The sequence below is a fragment of the Tinamus guttatus genome, unplaced genomic scaffold, assembly GCF_059628265.1.
Source record: "Tinamus guttatus ecotype Peru unplaced genomic scaffold, ASM5962826v1 Tinamus_guttatus_pri_ptg000308l, whole genome shotgun sequence".
In the NCBI taxonomy this organism is placed as follows: Eukaryota; Metazoa; Chordata; class Aves; order Tinamiformes; family Tinamidae; genus Tinamus; species Tinamus guttatus.
Genome location: NW_028288842.1, coordinates 215,829 through 243,426, shown reverse-complemented (window position 1 = coordinate 243,426; position 27,598 = coordinate 215,829). Strand labels below are relative to the sequence as shown.

Here is a 27,598-nt window from a genome sequence, read left to right as displayed (position 1 = left end):
GCCGCCGTCAAACGCCCGCCCGCGCGCGCGCGCGCTCGTTCGCGGCCTCCCCCCCACGCCCACGCGAGAAGTCTCGCGAGAAGCGCCCCGGCGGAGGGGAAGGGGCCATGGCGCCGGCGGCGGCGCTGCTGAGGCGGTGTTGAAGGGCGAGCGCGGCGGGGCGCCCGCGGGTCCTCCCCGCCTGCGCGTCGGCGCTCACCTCACCTCACCTCGCCTCACCTCCCGCATGCCGGCCGCGGCGGGGGCGCTGCTGAGCGGGCCGCGGGCAGCCCGCCATGGCCGAGGCAGGAGCGGCCGGCGCCGAGGGCGCCGAGGAGGAGCGGCGCGCGGCCCCAGGTGCGGCGGGAGCGGCCGTTGGAAGCCGTTGGAGGCGGGAGGGCTGTCCCGAGCGCGGGGCAGCGGCCGCGCGTGGGTCGGCGTGTCCGCGGCTCGGGGTGGCCGCCCGCCTGAGTGGCAGCTGCCTTCCCGGGTGCCTTCTCGGTTTCCCTGCGGGCGCGTTTGGCGTTTCTGGGCTTTGGGACTGCTCTGCGCCCGTGCTGGGGCCCAGAGCATCGAGCTGCGCTCTGCTCTTCCCTCCGAGGAGTTGTTTGGGTTTGTTTTTATGTATTTTCAGTTTTCCATATATATATATATATATGGCGTCCATATATATATATCTATATATTTCCTGCAGGCAGGTGTAATTCAGCGTTTTAAGCGTAGTGAGTTTGGCTTCTCCGTGTCAGTGCGTGTGAGTGTGCACTTGCAGTGACAGCGGCATGACATTCCTCGTTCCTCATCCTAAGTTTCTAGCACTAAAAGCGGGCCATCCTTTTAGCCGGGCAGCAGCTGCTTGTGCTCCTCCTGCTGTAGGGATGAGTATGTTGCTTCCTCCTTTCAGATTGTTGATCCGAGGATGGAAAAAGAAACGATGTTTCGCCCGGCGTTTTGAGCTGCAGAAGCGAGCACGTTGCTCGCGAGTCATTGCTGCAGTTCTGTTTAATTAGCACGGCTTCTTATGCATTTGCTGTTGTTGTCCTTCTCATGCGTACTTGAGGGATTTGTAGTGTTTTAATGTATTCAGGCTCCTCGGTGTCTTGAGGTAGTTTCTTCCGTCTCTTGCTGTGCTTTTAACTTATGAAGATTAGCTGTTGCTTGTTTGTTTAAATACCTGTATAATTTCGTAGCAAGTAGCAATATAATTTATTAAAGCATTTTTGTAGGTTTTTTTTCTTTTTGTTGTCTGAAATTAGCATTTATTGTTTCTGTATCCTTCATGTAGCGTAAGGAAAGGAAATAATGTAAATTAAGGGACAATATGTGGACTTTCCATGTAAAAATTATTTTTATGTTACATTGTGAAAGAACTCCCACGTCCCTACTCCATTTTCTTCTCTTGTTTATGCTTATCCCTATTTTTCTAAAAGATTTCAAAGAAACAGAGTCTCTTTCTATTAATCATTTTACTTTTAAAAAGATAAAAGTATCTTGATTTGTGTAAAGGATTTAAAGATTGGAATAGGTCCAGGTCAGCTTAGTAGTTTTTCATTTGAGCAACATATTTTTGTTGCCATTGAACATTAGGAAGACTGTACTCTGAACTGGAGAATTCATATCAGCTAAGAATTAAATTCACTGTAAGAAGAAAATCACATTGTGAGTGACTGTGGGAAGTGAATCAGCATCAACGTTGAAAATTTCCTTCTTGGACTCCTGGGCTCATAAAATTCTGCTGCAGACTTGATTTTTTTTTTTCCACAATAATTTGGATATGAAGTGTGGAAAAGAACTGCTGGCCTTGATTTCTTGAGCACTGTATTACTGGCAAGGTATTTTTCTCAGCAATGAGCTAAGATATTTGAGACTCTAGATTTCTATCAGCGTCCTGATTTGAACCCGGAAGTGACTTGGGAAGCAGGGTAATCTTTCAAGGGCTTGTGTAGTATCTCTTCATTACCTGGTTACAGTCATACCTTTTAATACACTAGTAGGTTTGGCCAAATACTTGGTGTTTGAGATTTATTAAGTAGATGTATTATTTCATTGGTAAAGTTACGGTTCTTGACCACTTTCTTGTGAGAGAGTGGTTAAAATAACTAAGCAAAAAGAGATGCAAAGAATATTCAGTTGCCTCTGTTAGTATGGTTCACATAAATTCATTTTTGTAATTCAGAGTATATCACTTTTTCTTTGTATTAAAAAAAATCCAGTGTTGTGTTTCAAATGCAAACCTCTAAATAGATTGTTTTCTGAATAGCGTTGAGCGTAAGGTGACTTAATTACTAAATTCTCAGCATCTTTCTCCTGATTAATAGAAGCTTAAACAATGTGGAAGAAAATCTGTTTTGCACAAGTACACTTCTGCTGTTTTCAAAATTTAACCCGTAGGAAAATGGTAGTTCCAACTTTAAATGAAAATGTAGTGTGGGGTGTGATCAGAATGCTAGATGCACTGTCTAGCCAGAAGATGCTTTTTATAGCTTCTCTTAAAGCCCTAAAGAAATACATGGAATACACTTATCTCTCCTGCTTATAGAATATGGTTGTCTTTTTTTATTTGTGTCCAGATGTGCAGGACCTGTAAAATCATGCATGTCCTGGCATTGATACCTGTAAATATTTGTGGAAGGTACGGATATAGTTTTTTTTTATTCTTTAATGCACATCTGCATAACAATTCATTAAAATATGTATAAATTAATTAAAAGTGTAGAAAAAGAACTCCTTAGTAAAACAAAGCAGTTCATACAACACCATTATTTGAAATTATGTGGTTCAGCAGCTGTCCTATGGCTATATGGATAGGTATATTTATAATTGCTTAGGTAATCAAAGACATTCCAAAAAAAGAAACCATTTTGGACATGTTAAGTGCTGTAAGCCATCAGAATCCAATCAGATGTCTTGAATAATACCTTAACTTAGAAAAGTTTGGTTGCTGATCTGTCCCAATTTGTGTGTGTATCTGCTTCTGTGTGTGACTGCTCTCATAAGGACTTTAGACTGAGATCCTGCACTTGTGCAAGTAGTCAGAGCACCAACCAAAATGAGTGTTGTGGTTCAGAGCGGGACGACGGTTTGTAGTAAATCCTCACTCGCCCTCACTTACTGTGCAGTGCTTTGTTTTGCAGGGTGGTTTTGGTACGAGTGAAACAGGTCGCTTCCAAAACAAACTGCACCAGAATTTTAATGTAGGAAGGTTAGTGTAACTCCAGACATGGAATAAATGTACGTCCAACTCCAGACAAAAGGGACTGAGCCTGGACTTGGTTCTTGGGCAGCTTTAGAAGGCGTCTTCTTTAGGGATTTTGGGTCCAGTGAGCTAGACTAGATGTGATTTAACAGAAGTGCCCTGAACTACATTGAAGTGAGGACTCCTGTACCATTTGCTTCTGTAAACTGACCTGTTGTCAATGTTCTAGTGTGTTTACTGATGTAGGCATAGCCTAGTAGCTTGTGTGAGAAGATTTATGTTTCAATAAGCTATTCATCTGTCGAGGTTAAAAAAAAAGGAAAAATTGTGTGTCACCTAAATACATTCGCTTCTAACACAATTCTGTCTTTATTTACATATATTTATATATATATATATATATATATATATAAAATGTCAAAGCTTGAATTTCTTGCTAGTGGTTACTATGTGTCAGAGGAGAATTCATTTCAGCATGGGAAAACAAATATTTTAATACTCTGGTAATTAAGAACTTCTCATAGAAGTATTTTCAAATGTTTGGAGAAATACATCTGTAATCTTAGGAATTCCAATGCAAAGCAGTTTCTTTCTTCCCCTCACCTTCTGCTGGAAAGTGTAGAAACCTTCCTGTTCTTGGATTGTGTCAGCATTACCACGTTGATAATATAAATAGTTGCAGACATGCAACAAGGAAAGTAATTCTATAAGTGTGAAATGCCTTTTGTGCACATCTGTCCCCAAAATATGAAGAATGCCACCTGACTTTTAAAAATCTGTTTAGGCTGTAACATGAATTTCAAGTGTATTTCATAGTAACATCCTGGTAGATGGGTTTAGACTCCTTTTTTAAACTGTTTGAGTAGGAGCTGTTTTAAAGGTCTTGTCATTGAATTATGAATGTTTGCATGGCTTAAATTTTTCTTTTGACATTTGGAGTGCTTATTTTTCTCTTGCTTGATTTTGTTTTGATAATTAAAAAACAGTATACATGTTTTAATTCTATACGAACACTTTAGGAAGAAAGACTGCAAGGAGTAACCTTGTGCCTAGCCAAAAGCGAGGTTGTGAAATGGTAGTGCCTATGGAAGGCTGTAGGTTTGAAAGATTGTCTTGGACCTGATCTTGTTGCATGACAACCGCGAAGCGCTGTCTCTCATATTTTAACAATTGCATAGTAGCTTTAAATCATCCCTTGGTGGCATTGATCTTGCCTAACTTTCGTTGTCTACAGAGTATATCAGCATCTGAGCTAGTTAGGTCTTTGTGTAATTAGTGATGAGAAGTCAGCACTCTTGGACTGCATTTCATCTAATCAACTGTAGGAATCTATTTTAAGTTGAGATGAATCACCCTGGAAATGTTGTGTTTCATCTAACCAACTGTAGGAATCTATTTCAGCTTGAGATGAATCACCCTAGAAGTGTCTTCTCTCCTCCGCTGGGGATAAAGGAAGCCTCGAAGGGCTAGTTCCCCTGTGGGCATCTCAGTTTGCTCGGATGACCTTGGCCTTTAGTGGCTGGTTTCACTGTAAGCCTTTTCTAATAGAATGTTTTTGTTTAGAAACGGAGAACCTCAAAACAGATAGTGCTATAACAGCTCAGAAATATGGCATATGTTTTGAGCTGTCATTGTCAGTAGCAGAAGTGGTATGAGGCAGATTAGAAAAATATGGAAACTAAGTCCCGCAAGGCTTATTTATAAAGACAGCGATGTGATTTACACAGAGTATTGTCAGAACTCAGGGATACAGTTGGTTTCATCTATCTTTACTTCTCATCCCACCCTCAAATGTTCGTTTCATGCAGCCTCTCTGAAACTGTTTATTTCCTTGACAGCCCTCTGCCTTCTTTTTTTTTTTTTTTTTTTTTTAGGAAGATATGAAAAAGTTGCTGTGTGGTAGAATACTGTTGTATGTCGGTACAGTGAAAAGTGTATGAGTTGACAACTATTCCATGAATAGTTATCTATGCTATACTATGTTTTGTCTGATTTTGAAGTATACCGGAGTGTTCTATTTATAATGCATTTACTGAGAAGAACTGTTTTTCATATACTGTATTTGTAACTCTGTGATATGTTCTGCTTTTTATGGGAGAGAATGATTACATTGAATTCCTTTTTCAATGTTGCCTTCGTCTCTCTTGCTGTGCATGTTATGCTTTAAAAATATTTTTAGTACTTAATTTAGATAAGCAGAGATGCTTAATATTGAGAACCAAGCCTAGATCACTAATAGGCATTTGTATTCAGGAATTATCCATTTACCATTAAAACTGAGTCATCAGTATGCCCATACAGTAGCAAAACTTTGAATATTAATAACAATAAAGACAGTGTGATTTCTCATTTGTAATTTTGTCTTGCTAACCACCTGATTTAAATAATGGCATTTGGGGTGATAAAATTTCTGTAGTTAATGTAAACTATTTTCAGTAGTTTAAAAATGGATAATGATTTAAATCTTCTTGAAAAAATAAACTTGCAGTAAGGTGGAGTCTTTCTCACTAGTATTGGTCATAGAGCATTTTATGAAATGGGAAATGTTTGGTTGTACTTCATATGTTTTAGATGGTAATTGTTTTTAATTTTAGTGATAGGAAAATGTTCACAAAAAATACAAATATAAAAAATTCAGTCAGATGCACAAATAAAGATGAGAATCTAGCTTTCACCTAATATAAATGTGTCCCCCCCACACACACATCTATTGGGTTATACTCTAGATCATTCTATTTCTTAGACAGAAGATCCATAAATCCTTTAGCCATTCCTTACAAAGTGGTGTAACTAGAAAGGTAAAGAAATGTTCCATCATAGAGTGTAGGAGATTAAGATATCCTTCAAGGAAACACCTAGCATCATAAAAAGAGCAATTATGGAAAGCTCTAAGAGATTATTTTAAAGGGTTTTATAGACCTCTTAAAACTGGCTTAGCTTTGGGAACTCCTCTATGTTTCTTGTTCGGTGAGCATTGGGTATTAAGGAAAAATTGTGTGTTAAATTCTGAATAAGTACTTTTCTACTCAGTGTGTTAGTCCTGAGACTTTACATTTATTTCCCTTTCTTGCTTGTTTGTTTTAGGTTTGCCGTTTATTTTGATAGAGCATGTCAATCCTGCACGCTGTACGTGGCAGGAATCGATACCACCTCTATATCTTTTTATCTAGCTACAAGATCATCTAGCTACAAATAGTTTACCGACTTTTTACTTAAATAGCATTTAACATGCCATTTTATTTGTCATCTTGATGCTATTTAAGAATTCATCATACCGACAAAAATGTTTAGGTTACAAGTTATTAATGAATAAAAAATGTTTTGTTTTGTTTTTTTTTTCTCCTGAATTAAGAAAAAGTGGAAGGAATGCTAGAAGGAGGTGGAGAGGAGATGGATGCAGTGTTAAGGGTATTGATTGAGCCTTTAAAGATGATTGTTGTTTGAATCATATGAAGAATAATTGGGAAAAACTGTAAATGATATATCAGTTAATTTAATTTTGCTTCCTAAAGGGGAAGTGGTTTAGAAAGCCGACAGGCCATCTGCGTGCCCAGGAGTATTTAGGTCAGTGGGTCTGTCCTGTCCCGCTTTATTACCGGATGAAAGGATCTGTTGTGCTGGAAGCATTCTTGTCTTTGATTTAGGTTTCTGTTTAGCCAGTACTCCTTCATAAATATTTATAAAGTATGATTATACTTCAGTGGCTTAATCTAGTTATTGAAGGCTGCTCTTTATGTAATTGTGAATTAAAACTGCTCTTTATGAACAGAATGCCTTTGGTTTTGTTGGGGGAGGCTTTTTTTTTTTTAGTACAAGGAAATATAGAAGAAATATAAAATCAGACTGTTTTGAAATGATGATTAATCAAAAAAAATCAAATGTATATGATGTGTGTCATTGATGTGTGTCATTGTATTTGTGGTCTATATTCTTTTAATATCTTTTTGATATCCCTAATATGAATATATTGTGTATTTGGAGTGGCCAAATTTTCGTTCTGTCGCATGTGCCTAAAGACTGTTATGTATTTGTCAAATACTTTGTGATTCCCTGCTTTTCCACCTACTTTTTCTTTTTCTTTTTTTTTTTTTTTAAACTTCCTGTGTGACTTTGTAGTGAAAGGTTTTTAAAATGCAGAAGGGGCCAACACTGTATACAGCCTGACTTGGTAGAATGGATTAGTGGAAGACTAGGCAAGCTGTTGTTCAAGTAATAGGCTTTTTGTTTAACTCTCCAGAGTAGCATTCTAACAACAACCATAGAATAGATTTTAGGAGGTAAAATTTCTGATGTAAAATGTGCTTATACCTAAGAGGAAAACAGAAACGTATGCAGTGTATTTCTCTTTTCACATACTTTTACCTGTGATTTACTGACATCTCAGATGATAACAATGCTCTGAAAAAAAAAATCCAATTTTCCTTTCCCCTGGATTTTGAAAGTGCCCAACTTGGATTTTGCCTGCTGTTAAAAGCTGGAGATGCTCAAGTACATTGTGACCTTTGTTATACCCTCATCTGTCCCTTTGTGAAATTAATTTTTATTGTGTTTAGATGTATAAACCAGGCTTAATTACGTTTCTGTACCTAAACATCACTGGGTGATCCTTTGTAACAGTATGTATTGAGATAAGGTGGGTGACAGTTGTGGCCAGATCATTTGTAAAATAAAGACACTGTAAGAAAAGTTACTGTGGGAAAGGGGCAATAGTGGTTAAATTCCCTGAGCCTCATTTCCTTTTCTGGTTGATAGACAGGATATTTTTGACTTGTGTCTACTCTTCTCTCCCCTCACAGAATTAAAGCCATTTCGATTGAGGTGAGAATTATGAAGGGAAGTCTGAGATGGAGCTTGGCAAGTTCCTAGTACTATGTTAAGTGGAATCCTGTGTAATTGTAGATGTTATTTCAGAAACAGTTACAGCAAGCCTGCATTTTTAAATGTCCAGCTTGTTTAAAAAGCGTAACACATTTTTTAAGTTGAAATTTGAGTCAGTTTCAGTATTTCGATCTGCTAGGGAATACTACATCTTGTTAGGATTTTGCAGAAGGATGTTTGAGGTATTGGAGGTTCTATGTGTAGTCTGCTGAGGCTGTGTGAGGAGAGGAAGGAACATTAGTTTACAATATGCTATATTTTAAAGGTGTGCTTATTGTCTTGCTGAGACCATTTTATGGCTCTGGGGAAGCAATATGCACTTTTAATGCTTCCATTGTAGCAATACAACTTTATGGTTTCTGTGTCAGAGGCCTAGAAGTCACCAACTGGATTTTTTTTTCAAAAGAAAATCAAAATAAAAGCATGATATTATAACTTTTCTTATTGATTTATAACTTTTTTTTTTCTTTCCCTCTTTCACAGATAATTGCTTGGTAGATGGGAACCCATGCGTTCCTTCTGGAGTCCCTAGCCTCATGGATGCAACAACCAAGCCTGCTGCCCCTGCTTCGTTCAACGCTTTTGTGGCCGAGATTCCAAGGAAACGCAAAGGAAGTGATTCCGATAACCAGTAAGTGAATTGGTTCTCTTTGTGCCACACTGTAAAGATGAGGCATGTATGTTATTTCAATGACATGGTAGTTTCCTAATCCTTTTTCTTGAAATGCCGTAGACACTACAACTATTAATTACAATGTATGTTTGTGATTATGAAAGCAGTTCTCTTTAATGCATTCTTCTATATAGTCCCTAATCTACAGAATGTATCCACACTATGGATGTTGATAAAACTGTCCAGCTTAAAAATTCAAGTATGTCTTGTATTTCTGGAATTTTCAGTGATCTATAGTAGTTTGTTTGTTTGTTTTCCTATAACATTTATCTGAAACATTTTTCATTGAGCATATCAAATCATCTTTCTCTACCTCAAGTACCTTCTGTTTACTTCATTACCTGTTCCTGCAGGGACACAGCTGAAGCTGATGGTGATCCTCAGAAAAGGTACATTTTTAGAAATGAAGCCATTACTATTTTCATTGTTATAAGTGTCACATTCTGTTTGGGTGGGTAAGCTGTGTGTTTGCTTGCCTTCAGGAATGCTAGTATAAAGGCACAAATCTGCAGAGTACAAATACATACAGCAAAAGGTGATAATAGCTGCCCAGTATGCTGTTGTACCTGCCTAGTTGGGATTTGGTGCATGACTTACTGGATCATAATGAAATCTTTCTCTGGAGATAAAATGGTTTATTTTATTGTGGACTTTGCCGTGATGCTCATGATAGAAAAGTGAAAAATCTGGTACAACATTGCCTCTTCTGGGGCAGTCCTGAGCCTACTGAGTCTCCTCTGCAGTGGAGCTTAGAGTACAGCATGTGATGGCTCCACTGCTAAATTTTAAAAGCAGAAGTACTACTGCAGATATAGTAAAAAAAAAAAAAATTGTAGTAGTTTTCCTTCATTGGCAAGCGGTAGCCAATGTTAATATATAAACTGCTCTGAATACTCTCCACCAGTACAAAAATGCCTATACTGACTTTGCAAGTTAGTGATTAGGCCACCTTATGACACTTTTAAAAGCTGTTGGTGAAGAATACAGTGGTTTTGAAGAAAATAAAAATCATTGCCCTCATTTGAGTCAATTGTGTTTTTCTGCTGTCAAGGATTTTTCATGATGCAGGCAATTGATTTTCTTTCATCTGCAGTTTTATTAAATAGACTCTTTCTAGGCGTTACTGTGTGGTAAAGGAAAATAATTAATTTTTTTGCACCCATGAGCAATTGTAGAGTGCTATTTTCAGCCTAGTGTAAGCTGAGTGCTGCTTTTGTCTTTGGACAATGAGTTTGGAAATAATCACACGATAGAGGATAACTCTTGCAAAATTAGAAAGAAAATCAAGGCTGGGCTTTGACTAGTTTTAATGTTGCATTAGTTTTGTTTTCTGTGCATAGTTATGAAATATCCCCATAATTATGTGGACATTCAAAGTTATGTTTTGCTCTCTTGTTATGTTATGCATCACTTGCTAGATAATTCTCATATAAGGAATTTGTGCAATTTTGATATTGTTCGAGTGATAGCTGTTTTGTAGAATTTCCTATATCATCTTGAATGTACAGAAGGAAAGATGTGCCTAGTGTTAAATACACAGTTTAAAACTCTGTGTCTTTTCTTCTCTAGGAGTGAAGATGATGAGCATGTTAAAATAAAAGATTTCAGGTACTAATTTACAAAAAGAGTACATTTTGCTTGTAAATACTAGGATTGACACTAAACGAATCAGTTTGTGGGTTGCTTTTATCAAAACTGTCAGATATTTAACATTTTTGGCACCTTTTTATTCTATTTGTCTATTAATAGTTGGCTCTTTCTTGGGAATTTTATACTTTAAAGAACGCTTTGTTGCAAATACATTAACAAAATGTAACAAAATGCTCGGACATTAACAAAAACCTGAGGCTTAAAATTTTCAAGATAAGAATTAATACAGTCATTCAAGCTGTGTATAAAGGGAGCTGATGAATGTCAAGATGTCAACGTTTCCTTTAGGTTTGTCTCCACATGGAGTTATTTGAGGGTAGTCTGCGTGAAAGTGGATTGAGCTAAAGCATGTCAGAAATTATTGTTCTTCTTGAACAAATTCTTATATAGGGAAATTGTTTAGGGATTGCCACTGCACTTTCGATTCATATCCTACCTTAATGCAAATTGAAATTTATTGAAACTGTGACCGAATGCAATTGATTCATGCAAGGAGTTATTTTAAACTATAGACCATTTAAACTAGAGTTGTTTCAGAATAAAATTCTTGTTTTATTTTCTGCATGCTAGCAAAGATGTGATGGCAGAAATCTTCAAGTCCCTGTGCTGCCAAAAGCAGTATTTTTCCAGTATGTTAACTGCTGATTATGAAAGATTATTGTAGTTTAACTTAACCAGAAGAAATTAATGACAAAGTTCATTCCAAAATATATTATCTCTGCACACTTTTTACTTAAATCCAGGACTCATTCATCTTTCCTGAGTATCCCAGTCATTATGCAAGCTTCTATTTTGTATAGTGCTTTGATAACAGTCGTGTTGTATTGTTGATTTCTCTCTCAAAAATGGTTTCTTACCTGAAAAAGTGGAAGACATTTGGAAAGTTTCTTCAACAGATATCTCCTTCCAGTATGTTTCTTTTTGAGGAAATTACTTTCATCTACTTTGTAACTGGGAAATATCACAGAGGGCTTTTTGAATCATCCATTCATCACTGCAAATTCTGTATCCACCTGTTCTATGTTCCCTAATTTCTTATTGAATCTTCCAGATGTGGAAGATTGGTGTGTTTCCACAGATGTTTATGTCTGTCTTCCAGACATTCATGTTTCAAGGAGTATATTACAACAGGGTAATATATATTACTGTTGCTGCTTGACACAAAGCAAAAAGTCAGTCCTTAGAGCTGAAAATCAATAGATGAAAACAAATTTTTCCTAAAACTTGAGAGAGAGATCAGAAAATTTTTCAGGTGAATAACTCAAATTTGTTTGTGGGCAGGGGAATTTTTTGTGTGTGTGTCTAAAACGAATAATGGAAATAACGGAAGGCTGTCTTTAAAATTGTGCTTAGTTCTTTCTCATCAGGCCAGATTTAGTTAATTACCTTTAATAATTTCTGTTGCAGTATCTCTTAAGAAAAAGCATTGCAGAGATGAATTACCCAGAACATTTTCCTCTCAATTTGGTTCACTACCACTGTGTGTCTTCTCAGTCAGGAAGAAAAATGATCTTCATTTTGACTGAGTGGCCAGTTTGCCTTCTGTTTAAGGAGGAAATGAATGAATTAAACTTTTTTTTTGACTGCTGGAGGATGTTAGAGGGAGAAAGATCAGCTAGAAAAGCTAACATACTTGAAGGAATTATAGAGGTGACTTGAGATGTAAATATTGAGATTCGTGATGTATATTGTCATGTGCACTACATGTGCATTTTTCTGATGAAAGCCCTCTTAAGAGAAGCCCTCTTCTGTGTTTGAGTTCTTGGACAGGGGCTTCCAAAGAGGTAAAACTTAAGACATAAGGTATGCACAGAGCCTGAAGCCCTCTCTACCAGCTTGTCTTGTGACTGAAAGGGAAGCTTACTGAGAATTGAAAACAGATTAAACATAGCTTCTTTGCTTTTAGTTTTCACAGCTAATAAGGATATGTAAATGTGCTATCTGCTGCTTATGCTGTGCTATGAATAAATGCTTGTTTCTGTGTCCTACTTCAACCCGAGTGACTTTTAATATAACTAGATAACGAGAAGCAGAAATGTCTTCTAGTGCTTACTAATGACATGAAATAATACCTTGACAGCTTACTGCATGCCAGAGATTCAGTTGAACCTCAAGGGTCACAAGGAGAATTTCACAACTCTAAAAGCCTTCATAATCAAGTTGTTGCTTGACAGCTTTCTCTCTCAATAGTATATCATTACTATGGCTGTTGCTGTTCTGATTAAGTTAAACAAGTTGAATTGTCAAATACATGAAGCTTAAGAAAAACTGTTTCAACACAGTGATATTTCTTGCAGTATGTTCTGCTCCTCAAATTAAATAGATTTGTTGGTGGAGGGGGAGATTGTGTTCTGCATCTTTCTTGAAATATTTTTTCTTGTTAGAGAGGCACACAGTCAGACAGAGAAACGAAGAAGAGACAAAATGAATAATCTGATAGAAGAATTGTCTGCTATGATACCTCAGTGCAACCCCATGGCGCGAAAACTAGACAAGCTTACAGTGTTACGGATGGCTGTGCAACACTTAAAATCTTTAAAAGGTGGGTTATAAAAGGTGAGACGAAGGTCATGCTTTTTCTAAAAAGAATTATACTATATATTTTCTTTAATGATAAATAACTCTCTATACCTAGTCACTGAGCTCAATTCTGAGTATATGCTTCTACATAATCATTTCTAGATATGTTTGTATTTCTTGTTAGCAGCTGTATGTGATTTTGTGTAATTTTTGTCTACTGAAGTTTTTTTCTGCAACTTATCCTTCATAACTTATTCTTCATTTAAATTTACATATTTCTGTCTTCCAGAATTTCATTTCTTGTTTTGTCTTTTTTTCTGTTATGTATTAAACAACCCTTTGGTGTCTGATACCCTTAGCAGACAGAAAGTATGCAGAAGTCAATGTGCAATCTATCCCCTTTCCCTCATACTTTCGGTAATAGTAGTACCTGTAGTGCTCTACCCAAACCACTAGCTGTACTGCTAATAGGAGTACAGAGACAATTTGCTCCTCTATTCATTATTTCCACATTTGTGATTGCATCACGTCTTTATCCCTGCATTGGAATTTCATATTCAGCTGATGACTTTGAAATAAACAGCATTATGAAACAAGGCGTGGAAAATGCTTTTAAAAAAATCTGGGAAAACTTTAAGTTGAAGACCAAGTTATTTAAGAAATACCAAATACTTCTAACAAGTTTCATCAAGCATGAGATCAAAAAAAAAAAAGGCCCCCTCAACACTGGGAAACAGTGTTGATGCTTACCTAAGAAAACTAATGTAAATAATTGTACTGGTAGTGAGCATACAGAACTTGCTTAAGTGACAGGTTAACTCTTGTGCAGTGTAATGTCATGAAACCAAATCCATTCATGTAAAACTAAAAAAAACATTGGCTTTGAACACAGTAATCTTTGAGAATAGGAGTCAAAGGGGACATTAAAAAACAAAACCTCATATACAGTTACCAAAATACTTCCAGTGTTTAAGAGTGGTTCTAGGCTATTTACCTTGGGAGCTGGAACAATAAACATAGCAAGTCAACAGCACAATAGTTGAGCTACATAGAATGATTTGGGGTTTTGTGTGTGGGTGTGTGGGTGTGTGTGTGTGTGTGTGTGTGTGTGTGTGTCACTGGATAGGTAGTTCTAATGAAGCCTTGTTTGTGCCCAGAAGGCAACTGAGAGTATAAGAATTGAGATTCAGCAAATGTTAAGGATTTTGAAACAAGCCTATTAAAATATTTCTACATAATCCAGTTCTCATAACACCATTTCTCTAGCAGTACAGTAAGGATATCTAAGGATATTTTGATTTGTGCTAAATGAAGGGCAGCATCAGCATTTTTTTTTTTGAAGTTACTAACTACTAGTGGGTTTTTTTTGTTGTTTTTAAGCCATGGGTTGCAAAGAAAACTTCTAAAATATAAACCAAGCATAGCTCTGTTAAATTGTAGCTTTTGACATTGTATACGTGTCTGAAAATAAGCTGTTTTCCAGGTTCTACTAGCTCCTATTCAGAAGTCCGATATAAACCTTCATTTTTAAAGGATGATGAGCTCAGACAGTTAATCCTTAGGGTAAGTAGAAGGAGACTATCAGTCAGATGATGTTCTATTAAAGCCAGACACTAATGAAGTTTTTAGTTTGATAGAGCTTTTTTTTTTTTTTTTTTTTCTCTCTCCCTACAAGTGTGTGTGAGTATTGGCTGATGAACCGTATACAGTATACAGCGTTATTTTTCATAAAGATATATGGAAGATAATGCATCAGTGCAATAGACAGCAACCATAGGGGATAATAACTCTATACATAAACTGCATAATTAATACATAAAATATTCTTATGCTGATATTGAACTCTGCCTGCAAATATAGAGAATGTTTTCAATTACATGTAAATACAATTGCTGTTATTTGCTATGCTTTGCTCTATTTTTTCTATTTATATTTTGAAATAGAAGTAGAAATAATATCTGCAAGAAAATCTTTCCTCCTGTTTTTACACACTCATACACCCACACTCCTTTATGCTTCCACATTTGCATCTATTTTCTTCCTTATTTGCTACAATAACATAATTTGGCAAGATCTGTAAAATGACTCCAATTAAGCTGTTTAACAGTTGGCCTTCTCTTCTCCAAAGCTATGTTTAGGAAATTTTACCTGTCTGCAGTCTGACTTGGTTCTTGAAGTCTTTTTAATTCCTTTTTGTGTGTGATTTATATGACTTAATAAAAACATTGAGGATTACAAGTGTACTTCCTTGAAGTAATTAATATTCATAAAATATTTTAGTTATTTATTTATAAAGACAATATCTTTGTATTTTCAGGCTGCAGATGGATTCCTGTTTGTGGTTGGATGCAACAGAGGAAAAATTCTGTTTGTTTCAGAATCAGTTTGCAAAATACTTAATTATGATCAGGTGGCTATAACTGAGTTTTTATTTTGCATTTTCTTTAACTTAGGAACTTTTAAACTTTATAAAATCTTATCGCATTTTATTAAAAAGAAAAATCAATCTTTTTGCGTCATTTATTTGCATCCCTTTGCTTTAACCTTCTTTAAAGGGTGAGGCTCTACTTCCTAGAATGAAGCATTTGCAAGAACAGTCAGTGTCCCTGACCAGAGTGACAGTGCCAGATTACAATAGATGATCCTTAAGGAAAGTGTTGGTCTGAGGGGACTAGTTGTCCTAGTTTCCACCTCTAAAAGATTTTCTTTTATATGATGATTTTAATTCCAAAAAGCATAATGCAGTTGTTTGTTGAGAGCTTTGGAACTCGGTCAGGGACGAAATGTACCTTTTGGCATCTCTCCCATCAGCCATGCCCGCGTTCAGACCCATAACATAGATGGCTGCTCTTCCCGCCAAAGAGGCAAAAGGGGCTAGGTGCAGTGGACATGACTGACTTAAGCCAGGGATTCGTTAGCTTAACTGGGAATCATTTCTAGCTATAAATCCTGTTGTTGTTCCTGTGCATTTTGGCAAGACTGCTGCTAGCCTTTCTCAGTGCCACTCAGCATTTTGCATTTGCATTAGGATTAGAAGGGGACTGGGCAAATGGAAAAGACTGGATGCTTGTTTTGCTTTCTTAGAAGCTTTTCCCTTAGCCCGTTTCCAATTCTAGCCTGTTGGAGAGGTGCTCCCTTTATTCACTGGTGACATAGCAGATGGCAGGGAGTCCAAGATGAGGTGTAGCTTGGATCTAGAATCCTTCTTATCAACACAGCTGCCTTCTACTCAGTGATCTGACCTGCTGTGGTGAAGGTAAGCAATATTAAAAACAAAACCACTATCCCACTTCTGTGGGAATTTTTTCCTGTTTCTGAAGAAGGTGATGGTGCTTGAAGTAGTTCCGCAGGCTGGTTATTTTGACTGGATCAGCAGAGGCTGTTGAAGTTGCAGGTCAGCAGGTTGAGAGGATCCCAGGCAGAGCAATCCCTATAAGTATCCCCTGCTAAGGAGTGTTGAAGTGAGCTGTCTTCTGTGCAGCTTTCGAAGAGTTCCTGGCTTACTTGTGCCATTTTGTCCAGCCAAATGAGAGCCTGAGTCATTCAGCACCTGTAAATACTTCTATTCTTAAAACAAAATCTGCGGGGGGATGTGTTTCTATGCTTTATCCAGCTATAGCCAGTATTTTTTTTTAAGGGAAGTTACCAATTCCATTTTTACTATGTTGTTTTCTTGGAAGCAATATTAAACAGGAGCAAATTAAATGCAGATTAAAAATATTGAATTCAGAATAACTGTGATATCTGAAAGATTTATTTTTAAAATAGCATAGAAAGTTGTGTTTCCAAGGTGATTAATATGGTGTTTGGTTCTAGAATGTATAGTTTTCAGTTATCTACTTTTTTATTTTAAATAGGCCAGTTTAATTGGACAAAGTTTGTTTGATTACTTGCATCCAAAAGATGTTGCCAAAGTTAAGGAGCAACTTTCTTCTTCTGATATCTCTCCAAGAGAAAAGCTCGTAGATGGCAAAAGTAAGTCATAGTTATGAGTGTACTGAAATTTTCTTAAGAAATATCAATAAGTTCAGTTATTATGCAGAGCATATTCACGTATTTGTATGTGTGTCTATGTACAAGCCTGAGATACGATTCCTATAACATATTTGCTAATCTGCTGCTTAGAGTGCTTACAGTTTAGAAGCTAGCCTAGTAAATAAGTTATTTTGGGTAATAAGAATGATAGAAATCAGCATTGCTAAGCATTTGCCGGCATGTGGTCTGATGTTTTTCCTACCAGGCATACTTCTTTTTTTTCTTGTATTTGATAGGTCTTGTCAATACAAAAGACCTGATGTAGTCGAACATGGGATAAAATACTTCAGTATCAAGAATCACTCTCCTCTCTGAAAATGCTAAGTGTCAATCCTAATTTAACCAAATTTTATTCTGTTTACAGTTATTACTGTTAAGGAAAGCATTATGTACTGTGCAGCTAACTGCTATTTTATAGCTGTTCTTAAAAAAAAAAAAAAAAAAATCTTTGCAGCTGTTTCCTGTACCAAATAGAAATTGAAATTTTATAAAGTGTCTAGGGCATTCAAATAATTTGATAGTTCTTTTTCATTTTGGAATTTATGTGACAGTTGCATTTTCTTTCCCTATTTAAGCCATTAGGATTATTTCATAGTTAAGTACCAAATTTAGGCAAATAAGCAATAGGGAAAATGTACTAGAAACTGAAATGAGGATGAGGCCGAAGTTGTTTGTTGTTTTGTTTTTAACTTCTTTTACTGAACTTTCGTAAGCTGGCTTGCAAGTACACACGGATTTTCAAGCTGGACCAACTCGACTGAATTCTGGTGCTCGACGTTCTTTCTTCTGTCGGATAAAATGTAGTAAGACCATAGTGAAAGAAGAAAAGGAATGCTTGTCCAACCAAAAGAAGAAAGGTATTCAATCAGTGTAGAGGCAGTGGGAGTCTTTTTGACATGAAATTGTGCATATTTAACTTCTGAGTGAGTAATGTGGTCCTTGCAGTTATCAAGGACTTCCCAAAATAGTTGTCAAGTGTAAGTATTTCCTGGTGACACGTACTGAAAAACAGTCTAGTTGTATTCTCTCCTCCTTATTCACCCCAGGGAAGTGGGAGAAGGAACCTCAGATACAGTGGCTGGGTTTAGCAGCATGTGGTCTGTTCCTGTGAATTTGAGAAAACTCAGGGAAATTCTTGAAAGCACTGGAGACAATCAGAGGAATGAGATTAATCTATGTCCTAAAGATAACTCTAGGGATAAAATCTGCCCAAAGTAGTGTTTTGGAGGGGGGATGGGGGGGAAACTAGTATCTTTTTCTTTTTTCCTAAACTACATTTTCTGTTGTGTCTACTTGCTAAGTATGAATTTTCCTCTCTCACTTAAAATAGTGAAGTTAATTACTCAAATCTAGTTTTCCATTTTTTTTCAGTAGTTTTAATTTAGCTTGTATTCTGATGTGCCTGTACAGCAGTAAAGTCTTTTGAACTTTCAGTGGATGTTTTTTCCTTTTTAAAACTTAATTACCAGCTCTCATTTAACACCTTAATACTGACGTTTGTAAAAGTGCTGAAATGGACCTTGAAAAAATCTTGCTACTATTTTTTTTAATGTAACATGTTATTACTGATACATACCATTCAAGGGTAATTTTTAAAGTAGATTTCTCATTATAAGTTAATAGAATTCTAGCTCTCTCAATGTGCCAAACAACTTGGTGAGAGATGAGAATTTGACATTTATATTGATGGAAGAGTCATCTTGCCAATCTGAGAAATTGTGACAAAGTCCCTGTAGGGTTACTTGCAGTTGATTGATAGAGTAGATGCAGTTAAGCTTAGGGAAAACATAGTTTGATCAGAATATGGATATCGGAGTCATTTGGTAATTTTTTGAGAGATAGTGACTGTAAGACGCAGTATGTCATCTCTACTTTTTGGTATATATGAGGTTATTTGCATGGTATAAAGACAGAAAAGGGGCTACCAGTTGCAGGAGTGAGGGACGGTGTATGTTGGAATTTAGAGGCCTTTTTCATATACCTGTTCCCAGTAATTTGAAGCCTGAGATAAATAGAAAGTAAGCTTGATTGGTTTTGGCTTCCTTCCAGAAGTTTCCTAATGCAGCAGTAAAAATATGTTATAGTCAAGTGTTCACAAGACAAAGAGGGGAAGACCTGTCTAGTTTGTTTGAATTCAGAATGTGTATGAAACCATGTGAAGTGATCTGTGTGTTGCTAGACTCTTGGTTTACTTTTTCTTCTGTGAGAATGTATTTGAACTGCCAACACCTGTAGCTATATAGAAGTACACTCTCAAGGTAAGCCAAAATTAAGTAGTATAAAATTAAGTAGTATTGCAGAGTATTTAATTATAGCCTTCTGAAATTGTATCTTGTTGTAGATCATCATAAAATCTAAATGCTGATGTTACGATGAAAGTAATTTTAAAAAATCATTTTGAGCTATAACTGCTTATTTCATTTTTTTATTAGATCACAGAAAGTACTGTACCATTCACTGTACTGGATATATGAAGAACTGGTCTCCTAAGGAGGTGGGAGTGGAAGAAGAAAATGATGTAGAAAAAGACAGTAGTAATTTTAACTGTCTCGTTGCCATTGGGAGGTTACACCCTTATATTGTTCCACAAAAGAGTAGTGAAATAAAAGTCAAAGCAACAGAATTTGTTACACGATTTGCCATGGATGGAAAATTTGTTTACGTAGATCAACGGTAAGCATTTTGTTCTTCAACAGAGAAATGAAAATGACGTCACTAGCTGGTTTTCTAGTATTTTCTGCCACAGAAAAATGTTTTTCAAGCATGATAAAATTTCTAGATGCTGTAAGCAACTAGTGATTCCAGCTGAAACTGGATAGTCGGGGCTCTTTTCTTGTCATACACCTATTCTACACTACATTTTATGTATTTTCCTATTGGAAAAGGCAGGCTACCAAAATTAAAATAAGTCATAAAATACACTCATATGTTTATTCATTAAAGAAACATCTGATGTTGGAGCTGCATGGCTATATGTATGATTTGTATCTGTATGCAGATAGTTAAAACTCGATCAAAAAAGGACTGCTTCTTAAAATCTTACCATTTGGAACAAATGCAGTATATCTTAATGAGGTACCAAATTATTTCATTAGGACTGAAAACAAAGTTTAATATTTTCTGAGCTTCTCTAAAACGGACTTTTGTCTGCAATATGGATCGTATTGCCATTTCTTAATTTGATTATGGCCGCTGGAAGATTTTTATTGCTTTTAATAATTTTCTTTCCTTTAAAAATATCAATTTAAATCTATTCCTTAAAGTAGCAGAGTAAAATTCAATTATTAATTGTTTTAAAGGATTGATTACCTGTTTCTTTTAAACACTCATTTTTTGCTTTACCTGCTACTGAAGAAAATAAACTTTGCCATTGTTTGAATCTGCTGTAGTTCATGTTTTTATTTCTAACAGTGCAACAGCAATTTTAGGATATCTGCCCCAAGAGCTTCTAGGAACTTCTTGTTACGAGTACTGCCATCAAGATGATCACAACCACCTCGCTGAAAAACATAAAGAAGGTACAAAATGATTTGTCCTCACAAACTGCATGGAGCAACATGTAACTGCTGTGTGAAAACAGGAGAAATCAGAAACACAAAGCTGTGAATTAATAGTAGTAAAGAGTCATCGGCACTTTCTGCTTCTGCATTAATGAGACATAAGAATGAGGATGGTCCTGGAGAGCAAATATGCCTAGTCGTTTAATTAAAGACACCGATTATGAAGGTTCACCAAATCAGGAGTCTCCCTGTCAGTAGTTCGCAGAAGCTCAGTCCATGAGCTCTAGTTCAAAAACAGTGTTTCTGAAAATGTAGTTTGATTTCAGCAGAGCTTCTGTCTTTGTTCTTTTGTTTTTTTTTGGTTTGAATGTCTAGCTATCTTTTTTTCCTTTTAGCATAGAACAATTTTTTAGACTTAACTGTATCTTCCTAGCATAAATACTGTGGTTACAACTTTTCTTTCTTATCTAGTACTGCAGAATAAGGAAAAAGTATTTACGAATTCCTACAAATTTAGAGCAAAAGATGGGACTTTTGTTACTTTAAAGAGTCAGTGGTTTAGTTTCATGAATCCATGGACCAAAGAGCTGGAGTACATTGTGTCAAACAACACTGTAGTATTGTAAGTAATTTGTGAAATGAATCTCCGTGTTATTTTTGGTCTTAATTACAATTTCAAGTTGCTGAGTTTTTGTTTGTTTGTTTCAATCTCAGAGGTCACAATGAGTCACCTGAAGAGCTGGCCCTCAGTGGCTCCCAGCCTGCAGAAGGCGAGTGTCACTTCTTATGATTATCATAGGTACACAGCTGTAGATTAAGAAACCCCACTCTATCATTCCAAATCAATTAAATCAATTCAAGATTTAAACTGTTAGTTAAAGATTAGCCATTCTATAAATTAGTTTTAGTAGATTTCTAGCAAAATACCTATGCTGGCATAGTCATGTAAATCCAAAGGAAGAAAGATAATTTTGGTATTCTTGCCTTGTCCTTCCACATTTCTTGCTTGCTGTTTAACAAGAGTTTTTAAAAGTCTCTGGGTTGGCTGATTCCAAAAAATCAGCACCTTTTTTACAGTTTTAGCTTTACCCAATCCAGGAACCCTTTTATTCCAGGTTGTTTGTGAGAGAGAGTTTACCTCTTCCAAAGACAATTCTAGTGACAATTTGTGATTGTTTACAGCATTCTAGTTCACATAATTGTCATTGGAAGGGCTTGCAACATCTCTTTTCCCTTGAGCAGATTCTACTACAACTAGATTTTTGATTGATAGGCTATTATGCTTCTTTTGCAGAGTCTTTTCATATTTTGCATGTTTTTTTTTCTCCCAAGGAAATGAGGTTTATGCAATTGTGCTAATTCCTTTTAAACACAGAACGTAGAGAGATACTGATAATGCATTTTTTTAACATTCATTTGTTCTACATAGTCTGATCTATATGTGCTATTAACTTCTTCATTTTGCTATAATTGCTGTAAACTTAAGCTTTGTTTTGTTTTTAAACTGCAGATACCACAAAACAGTCTTTAGTAAGTGTACCTGGAATGTCCTCTGGAACAGTTCTTGGTGCTGGAAGTATAGGAACTGAAATTGCAAATGAAGTATTAGAATTACAAAGGTAACAATATTTTAAAATCTTATATTAGGCTTTTAAATAAAGATGGAAAAGAAGTGTAAGTGGTTATGTGGGGGTTATTCAAGTTCCAGTTTTATTATTCTGCATCTAAAAAATATTTTTTGATTTGCAAGGGCGTTTATGGGATGCCAATTACAACAGCCTAATATGAGCCTCCTACGGGGCCATACAGATTACTGGCCTTGGTAAATGGTTTCATTCTGGGGCAGGTAATTTCCCTTCTTAATGAAAGAACTACTTAGCCATGACTTCAGAACTCTTGTTCTGATGTAGCTTCTTCACTTTGAGGTTGAAATGAATAGATAGAACCATTAGGGAATGGAGATTAGTGGCCTGGGGACAGAATATGTGTGTTTCTAGTTCTGCAGGCAGAATTTACCCTGAAATAGTGCCCAGTGGTATATTGCATAACCTCTCAGCTTGTCTTGAAAGTGGAATAAAGTGAGAGCTCAATTCCTTCTCAATACACAGCTGTAGATTAAGAAACCCCACTCTATCATTCCAAATCAATTAAATCAATTCAAGATTTAAACTGTTAGTTAAAGATTAGCCATTCTATAAATTAGTTTTAGTAGATTTCTAGCAAAATACCTATGCTGGCATAGTCATGTAAATCCAAAGGAAGAAAGATAATTTTGGTATTCTTGCCTTGTCCTTCCACATTTCTTGCTTGCTGTTTAACAAGAGTTTTTAAAAGTCTCTGGGTTGGCTGATTCCAAGTCTTTGAGGTGCATTTGTGCAGAGAAGGTTTGTTTTCAGTCACGACTTTCAGGCATGAAGATGATATCGGAAGATCCAACCTCTTTTGTTGAGGTCAAGCACAGCTTAACGGTACTATCACCTCATCAGGACAAGGCACCTTGTTTAAGTGCCAGCTTTGGCTAGTGAGGCCATTCTTCAGGCCTTAGCTCTTCCACTTTCAGGTAAAGAGATGCCAAGAAATTGTGCAGACACAATGTCTGCATAGCAGTGTGTGCAAGGTCCCATGGAAATCTTTCCAGTGCAACCATACCTGAAAGACTGTAGTAATATTAGATCTTTCAATAAGGAGTGCACCAATTCTGGAAATCCTTGTAGAGGTGTCAGGTGTAGCTTCATATGCCATGGCATAAGTTCTTGGAAACTCCCCCCTTGAAGTTTTGGTGTTATTAAGAACACCTTTCTCCTTATGGTACCACACAGACAACAGTCCAGGAAGAGCATCTTCATAAGGAACAGAGAGAAAGTTTGAGCTTTCCATAAAGATGAAATCAATTCATTTCTCCTCTTCTGTGTCAAGTCTCAAGATCCTGAGAGACCAAAGTTGGTCTGTTTTCACCTTAGGAATCCATCATGATGGACAGAACTGTGGAATTTTGAAGAGATGATGATACTGATTTCCCCTATTTGAGGGTTTGATACTGTTAACATTACCTTTTTTTTTTTTTTTTTTTTTTTTCCTTTTTGGCAACCTATCATAAGCTGGAAGCTCTTGATGGTGCGTACCTGCACATCTCTGTTTGAGGTTCTTGTTGTAGATGTCTGGATTTCATTACATAAGTAAAACATGGCTCTGATGGTTTACAGAGCAGCAGTTTAAGGCAAAAGGACATTTGCAGCAGTCTATTTGACTTATCAAAGCATCTCTTCAGAAAGATCAGATCACAGTAATAGTCCTGACTTGTTTCTCATTTAAGTGGGATGCTAGAAGAAAATAAAATCACGGAAGACCCCATTCTGTGCAAGTTTAGCATTCAGTGGAATCCTGTTTCCGGGGCAGGTATTTTGGAAAACTCTGGCAGTTAATGCACACTCACGTTGAGAAGCTGCATCAGGTTAGTTCATTCAGGCCTTGGAAAAATGAGCCTTAGTGTTTTTTGTCATTTATGTTCACACCTTGAATAGTGGCTAGAAAATGAAGCTATGTATTGCTTTCTTTGGAAAGAGTCGTCCTACTTCACACCTAATGGACTCAGCTGTCATGGCAGTACTGTATTTCTTCTCAGCTGCGGAGTAAGATTTCGTGCCATTTCTTCACATCTTGTATTAAGTCAAGGTACTATCCTATGCACACTGGGGAAATCAAAATTAGCCAAAGGAGTGGTCTAAACAAGATAATGGCAACTCTTTTTCATCAAACACCTTTATTTTTTTTCTTTCTGTGTGACCACAAACTTAACCCAATGGCGAATGGGTGCCCTTACTACCTGAATCATCTCTCTGCACTTGTTAGTGTGTCCAAGACAGACATGGTTTTCAAGCTGAGCTTCGAGCACCACCAAGTTCTAACAGATTTCAGGGCTGTGCGTGCAGCTGTACTTACAAGCACATCTGAATTGGTTTAGCACCTGAGAAAAGATGGTTTTAGTAGGACAGTCCTAAAATCCTTGTTCCATCTGAAGTCTCTGTCACAATTTTCAGAGATGGCAGAGCTTCTTGCCAGTTTGTGCTTTGGATGTGGGAATGTAGAAAATTAATAAATATTCTACACAAATACATATTTATTTCAGATATACTCTTTACTCACTTTAAACATATATATGTTTCCACCAATTCCTTACCAAGTTTTGGATATGAGCAAGTGATAGTTGTTAAAGCATCCAGAGTGCCCCACTTCTTTTACAGCCTTGGTCTTGGACAGTCGGGAAGAGCAGGAGGAGATGGGAGCAGGCTATCCAAAGGGCACAAATACTACATTTTCACTATTATTTTAATATCTGGCATGTTCAGTGAGAGACAACTGGCAGGAACTCAAAGAATTCTGTTAAGTAATCTATATTTTTTTTGTCAGAATTTAATGAAAATGCAGAAAGGTGGGTGTGATGATAATAGAAGGAGCATGAGGACATAGTCTTAGTTCTACCTTTAACTATTTAGGAAAACAAATCCTTTTGTGGTCTGTTTTCTGCTTCTTTTGGAATGTATCTATGTGCACCAGTGTGCTCACTTGTGAAACCTGCCACTCTTGGGTCTGTCGATGTGATGGTTCAAAGGAAAAATCAGAATACACTCAACAAATTATGACTCAGTCTCTTTACTGAGCACTTCTGCTTTTTGTTTTATCCAAGTCTGTAGCAGGAGAATTTAGTATTTAGAAGAATTGAAGGCAATGTTGTCTTGCATAGGCTTACTTGCATTTTCTTATTGGTTAGGAGAATGTTGGTTGTTTCTGCAACATAGACTATTTTTCATTTTTGTTTCGCGTGATTTCATAATTTCACCATGTGTGTGTATATATATATATATGATTTTAGGTTGCATTCTTCTCCATCTGGGGACTTAAGTCCATCACATCTCTTGAGGAAGTCACCTTCTCCAGTTTTGTCTGTGAAATGCAGCAATGTAAGTATTACCACTGCATTTTAAAATCTAAAAATAAAATATTACTGCCAGATAGCTCAAAACTAGGCACTTTCCATGTGCAGTACTGTATACCTCATACTTCCCAGGTTCTGTATGCATCAAACAACATGAAATACAAAACCAGAATTTCTGTTATTTTGTATCTTGTTATCAGCACAGTACAAGATTAAGTGTTTTTAAAATAACTTTTGCACTTTGGAAGCACTAGGCTAGCAACAGTAGAATAAAAGTGTGAAGCTTTTTTACTTCATCTTTAAGCTAGAATGGATTCAGTTTAATGTATTGATATTAACATAGGTGATATGACTGGGAATTTGTAGATTATGGTACTGGATTTGGAAAATGTGTGCCAGGGCATTTTGTTACACTGGATTTATTTGCTGGATAATGAATTTGATCTTCAGTAAATCAGATGCCCATCACTGTGAAGTAGCTTTGACAGATGGGTATTCAGTCTGCGTTAAAACCAAATCTGGTGCTATGTGAACCTTTCAAAATTGGATTTTGAAATGCAGTAGGACTCCCATTCAGTGTCTTTTTGTTGTTTTTTTTTTCTCTGTTTTTCACAGTTTGACAGCAATTTATAATGCTTCTGTAATAAAATAATTGTAATAAAATTTAGGATTTTACTCTGTCCCTTTTACTTTTGATCTTCCAGGTGCCAAATAAAGAGATGATACACTTATGTCCTTCAGAAACAGAAGTTGTAGAGACTTCAGAACAAACCCAGGGTGCTATTTCATTTCCCAATAATGAACCTCTCCTCAGTAAGATTTATTTTATTCCTCTTTTGGGTATTTGGGGATGGGCATAGGGCAAGATGGTTTTAAAGTGGTGCACTCAAAAGTGTCAGGTTTTAAGAGATTTGAACTTTTTATTGTGTTATTTTTAACACAATGAAAGACAGTGATAGTAAAGCAGTTATTAGGCCTGTAGTTAAACTTTCCGATCTCCCTTGTTTATCCATCAGTTAGTAGAAGCTTTTTCATTTATTTAAACCTGTAGCTGTCTTCCAGTTGAGCTATGAGTCTTTTGTATCAATTTAAAAAGTACAGATGCTGGTCCTCAATCAAGGATTTGAAAAATCATTTATCCATGGTAAGCAAGGAAACATTTTTTTTCATTGGTATTTAAGCTAAAATATTTTACTTTACCCTTGTAAAGGGCTAAAAGTATGGAGCTGCTTTCTGAAGCCCACCCATAGCAGCTTGTAAGGATTCGGGAGTTCATCTGGCATCGTATGAACAAGCATTTAGGCACGTGGTTGTGTTTCCCACTGAAGTGACACAAACTGGAAAGCAGTTTTCTGCTTGGATACCAGGGTTGGAGTAGACCCATGATTTGGCAAGGGTTGAGTTTTCAATCCAAGTCATGCACATCTTGATGACAGTCTGCTCATAGCCATTGTTTGAATTACTTGATCTCTGTGAACACTTGGATGTAAATGTTTTCTCTTGCCTTCAAAGGCGGGTGCCATTTAAAAACAAAGACATTTTGAAAACTTGCATATTCTTCATGATTTGTAATGCAAAAAAAATGTTTTAATAATTTTATAGGTGGTAATTCTCAGCTGGACTTCGATGCAATATGTGAAAATGATGACACTGCTATGACTGCTCTCATGAATTACTTGGAGGCGGATGGAGGACTTGGGGATCCAGCTGAACTAAGTGATATACAGTGGGCTCTGTAGTGTTGCTTTCTTGTAGTAAGAAGGAATGTAAAGTTCTTAATGCACAACAACCACACATCCTCAGTACTGTACTATAATTTTTTAACTCTTCATCTTAATTCATATTTAATACTATCTATATATTTTTAAATACTTAAGCCTTGTTCACTGGGAGAGTTTCTGCTGCACCTATGGAAAAATACAATATTTTTTTTAATGATGAAGAACCTTAATTTTAATATTGAACCATCTGTAACTGGAATGCTGAAAACACAATATTATATTTTTGCTAAGAAACTTTAACCAGCAGATACTGTACAGGAATTTGATTTTGTTAGTTATAATACTTTTAAAAGCTTGTAATTATTTTTTGTTTCAAATGGAAATATTAATTATCCATGTTATGTCTGTAGAATGTACTGTACTCGGTTTAAGAATATTTGTAACTATTAAATTTCATTGAGATGGTGGTTTGCACACCCTGCAATTGTAAGATAATGTATTTAATTCCTAAACATT

General features: G+C 36.5%; 1 protein-coding gene across 1 annotated transcript; it reads left to right on the top strand.

Moving 5' to 3' along the window:
* The first annotated feature begins 235 nt into the window (after positions 1–235).
* On the top strand, positions 236–27,377 carry BMAL2 (basic helix-loop-helix ARNT like 2). The gene is made up of 17 exons (XM_088528343.1): positions 236–336; positions 8,534–8,681; positions 9,077–9,112; positions 10,293–10,331; positions 12,758–12,915; positions 14,377–14,456; positions 15,211–15,303; positions 16,751–16,868; positions 17,642–17,785; positions 19,361–19,601; positions 20,340–20,446; positions 20,900–21,050; positions 21,143–21,204; positions 21,939–22,047; positions 25,299–25,386; positions 26,066–26,174; positions 26,964–27,377. The coding sequence occupies exons 1-17, from the start codon at positions 276–278 to the stop codon at positions 27,098–27,100; spliced, it is 1,881 nt and encodes a 626-aa protein (XP_088384469.1). The 5' UTR covers positions 236–275; the 3' UTR covers positions 27,101–27,377.
* Positions 27,378–27,598: the final 221 nt, after the last annotated feature.

What these genes read in the sequence shown, in the direction of transcription:
- BMAL2 (XM_088528343.1), top strand. Translation starts at nt 276, where the DNA reads ATGGCCGAGGCAGGAGCGGCCGGCGCCGAGGGCGCCGAGGAGGAGCGG. An exon ending in GGAGCGGCGCGCGGCCCCAG is followed by an intron (nt 337 to 8,533) that starts GTGCGGCGGGAG and finishes CCTCTTTCACAG; the next exon opens with ATAATTGCTTGGTAGATGGG. An exon ending in ACACTTAAAATCTTTAAAAG is followed by an intron (nt 12,916 to 14,376) that starts GTGGGTTATAAA and finishes GCTGTTTTCCAG; the next exon opens with GTTCTACTAGCTCCTATTCA.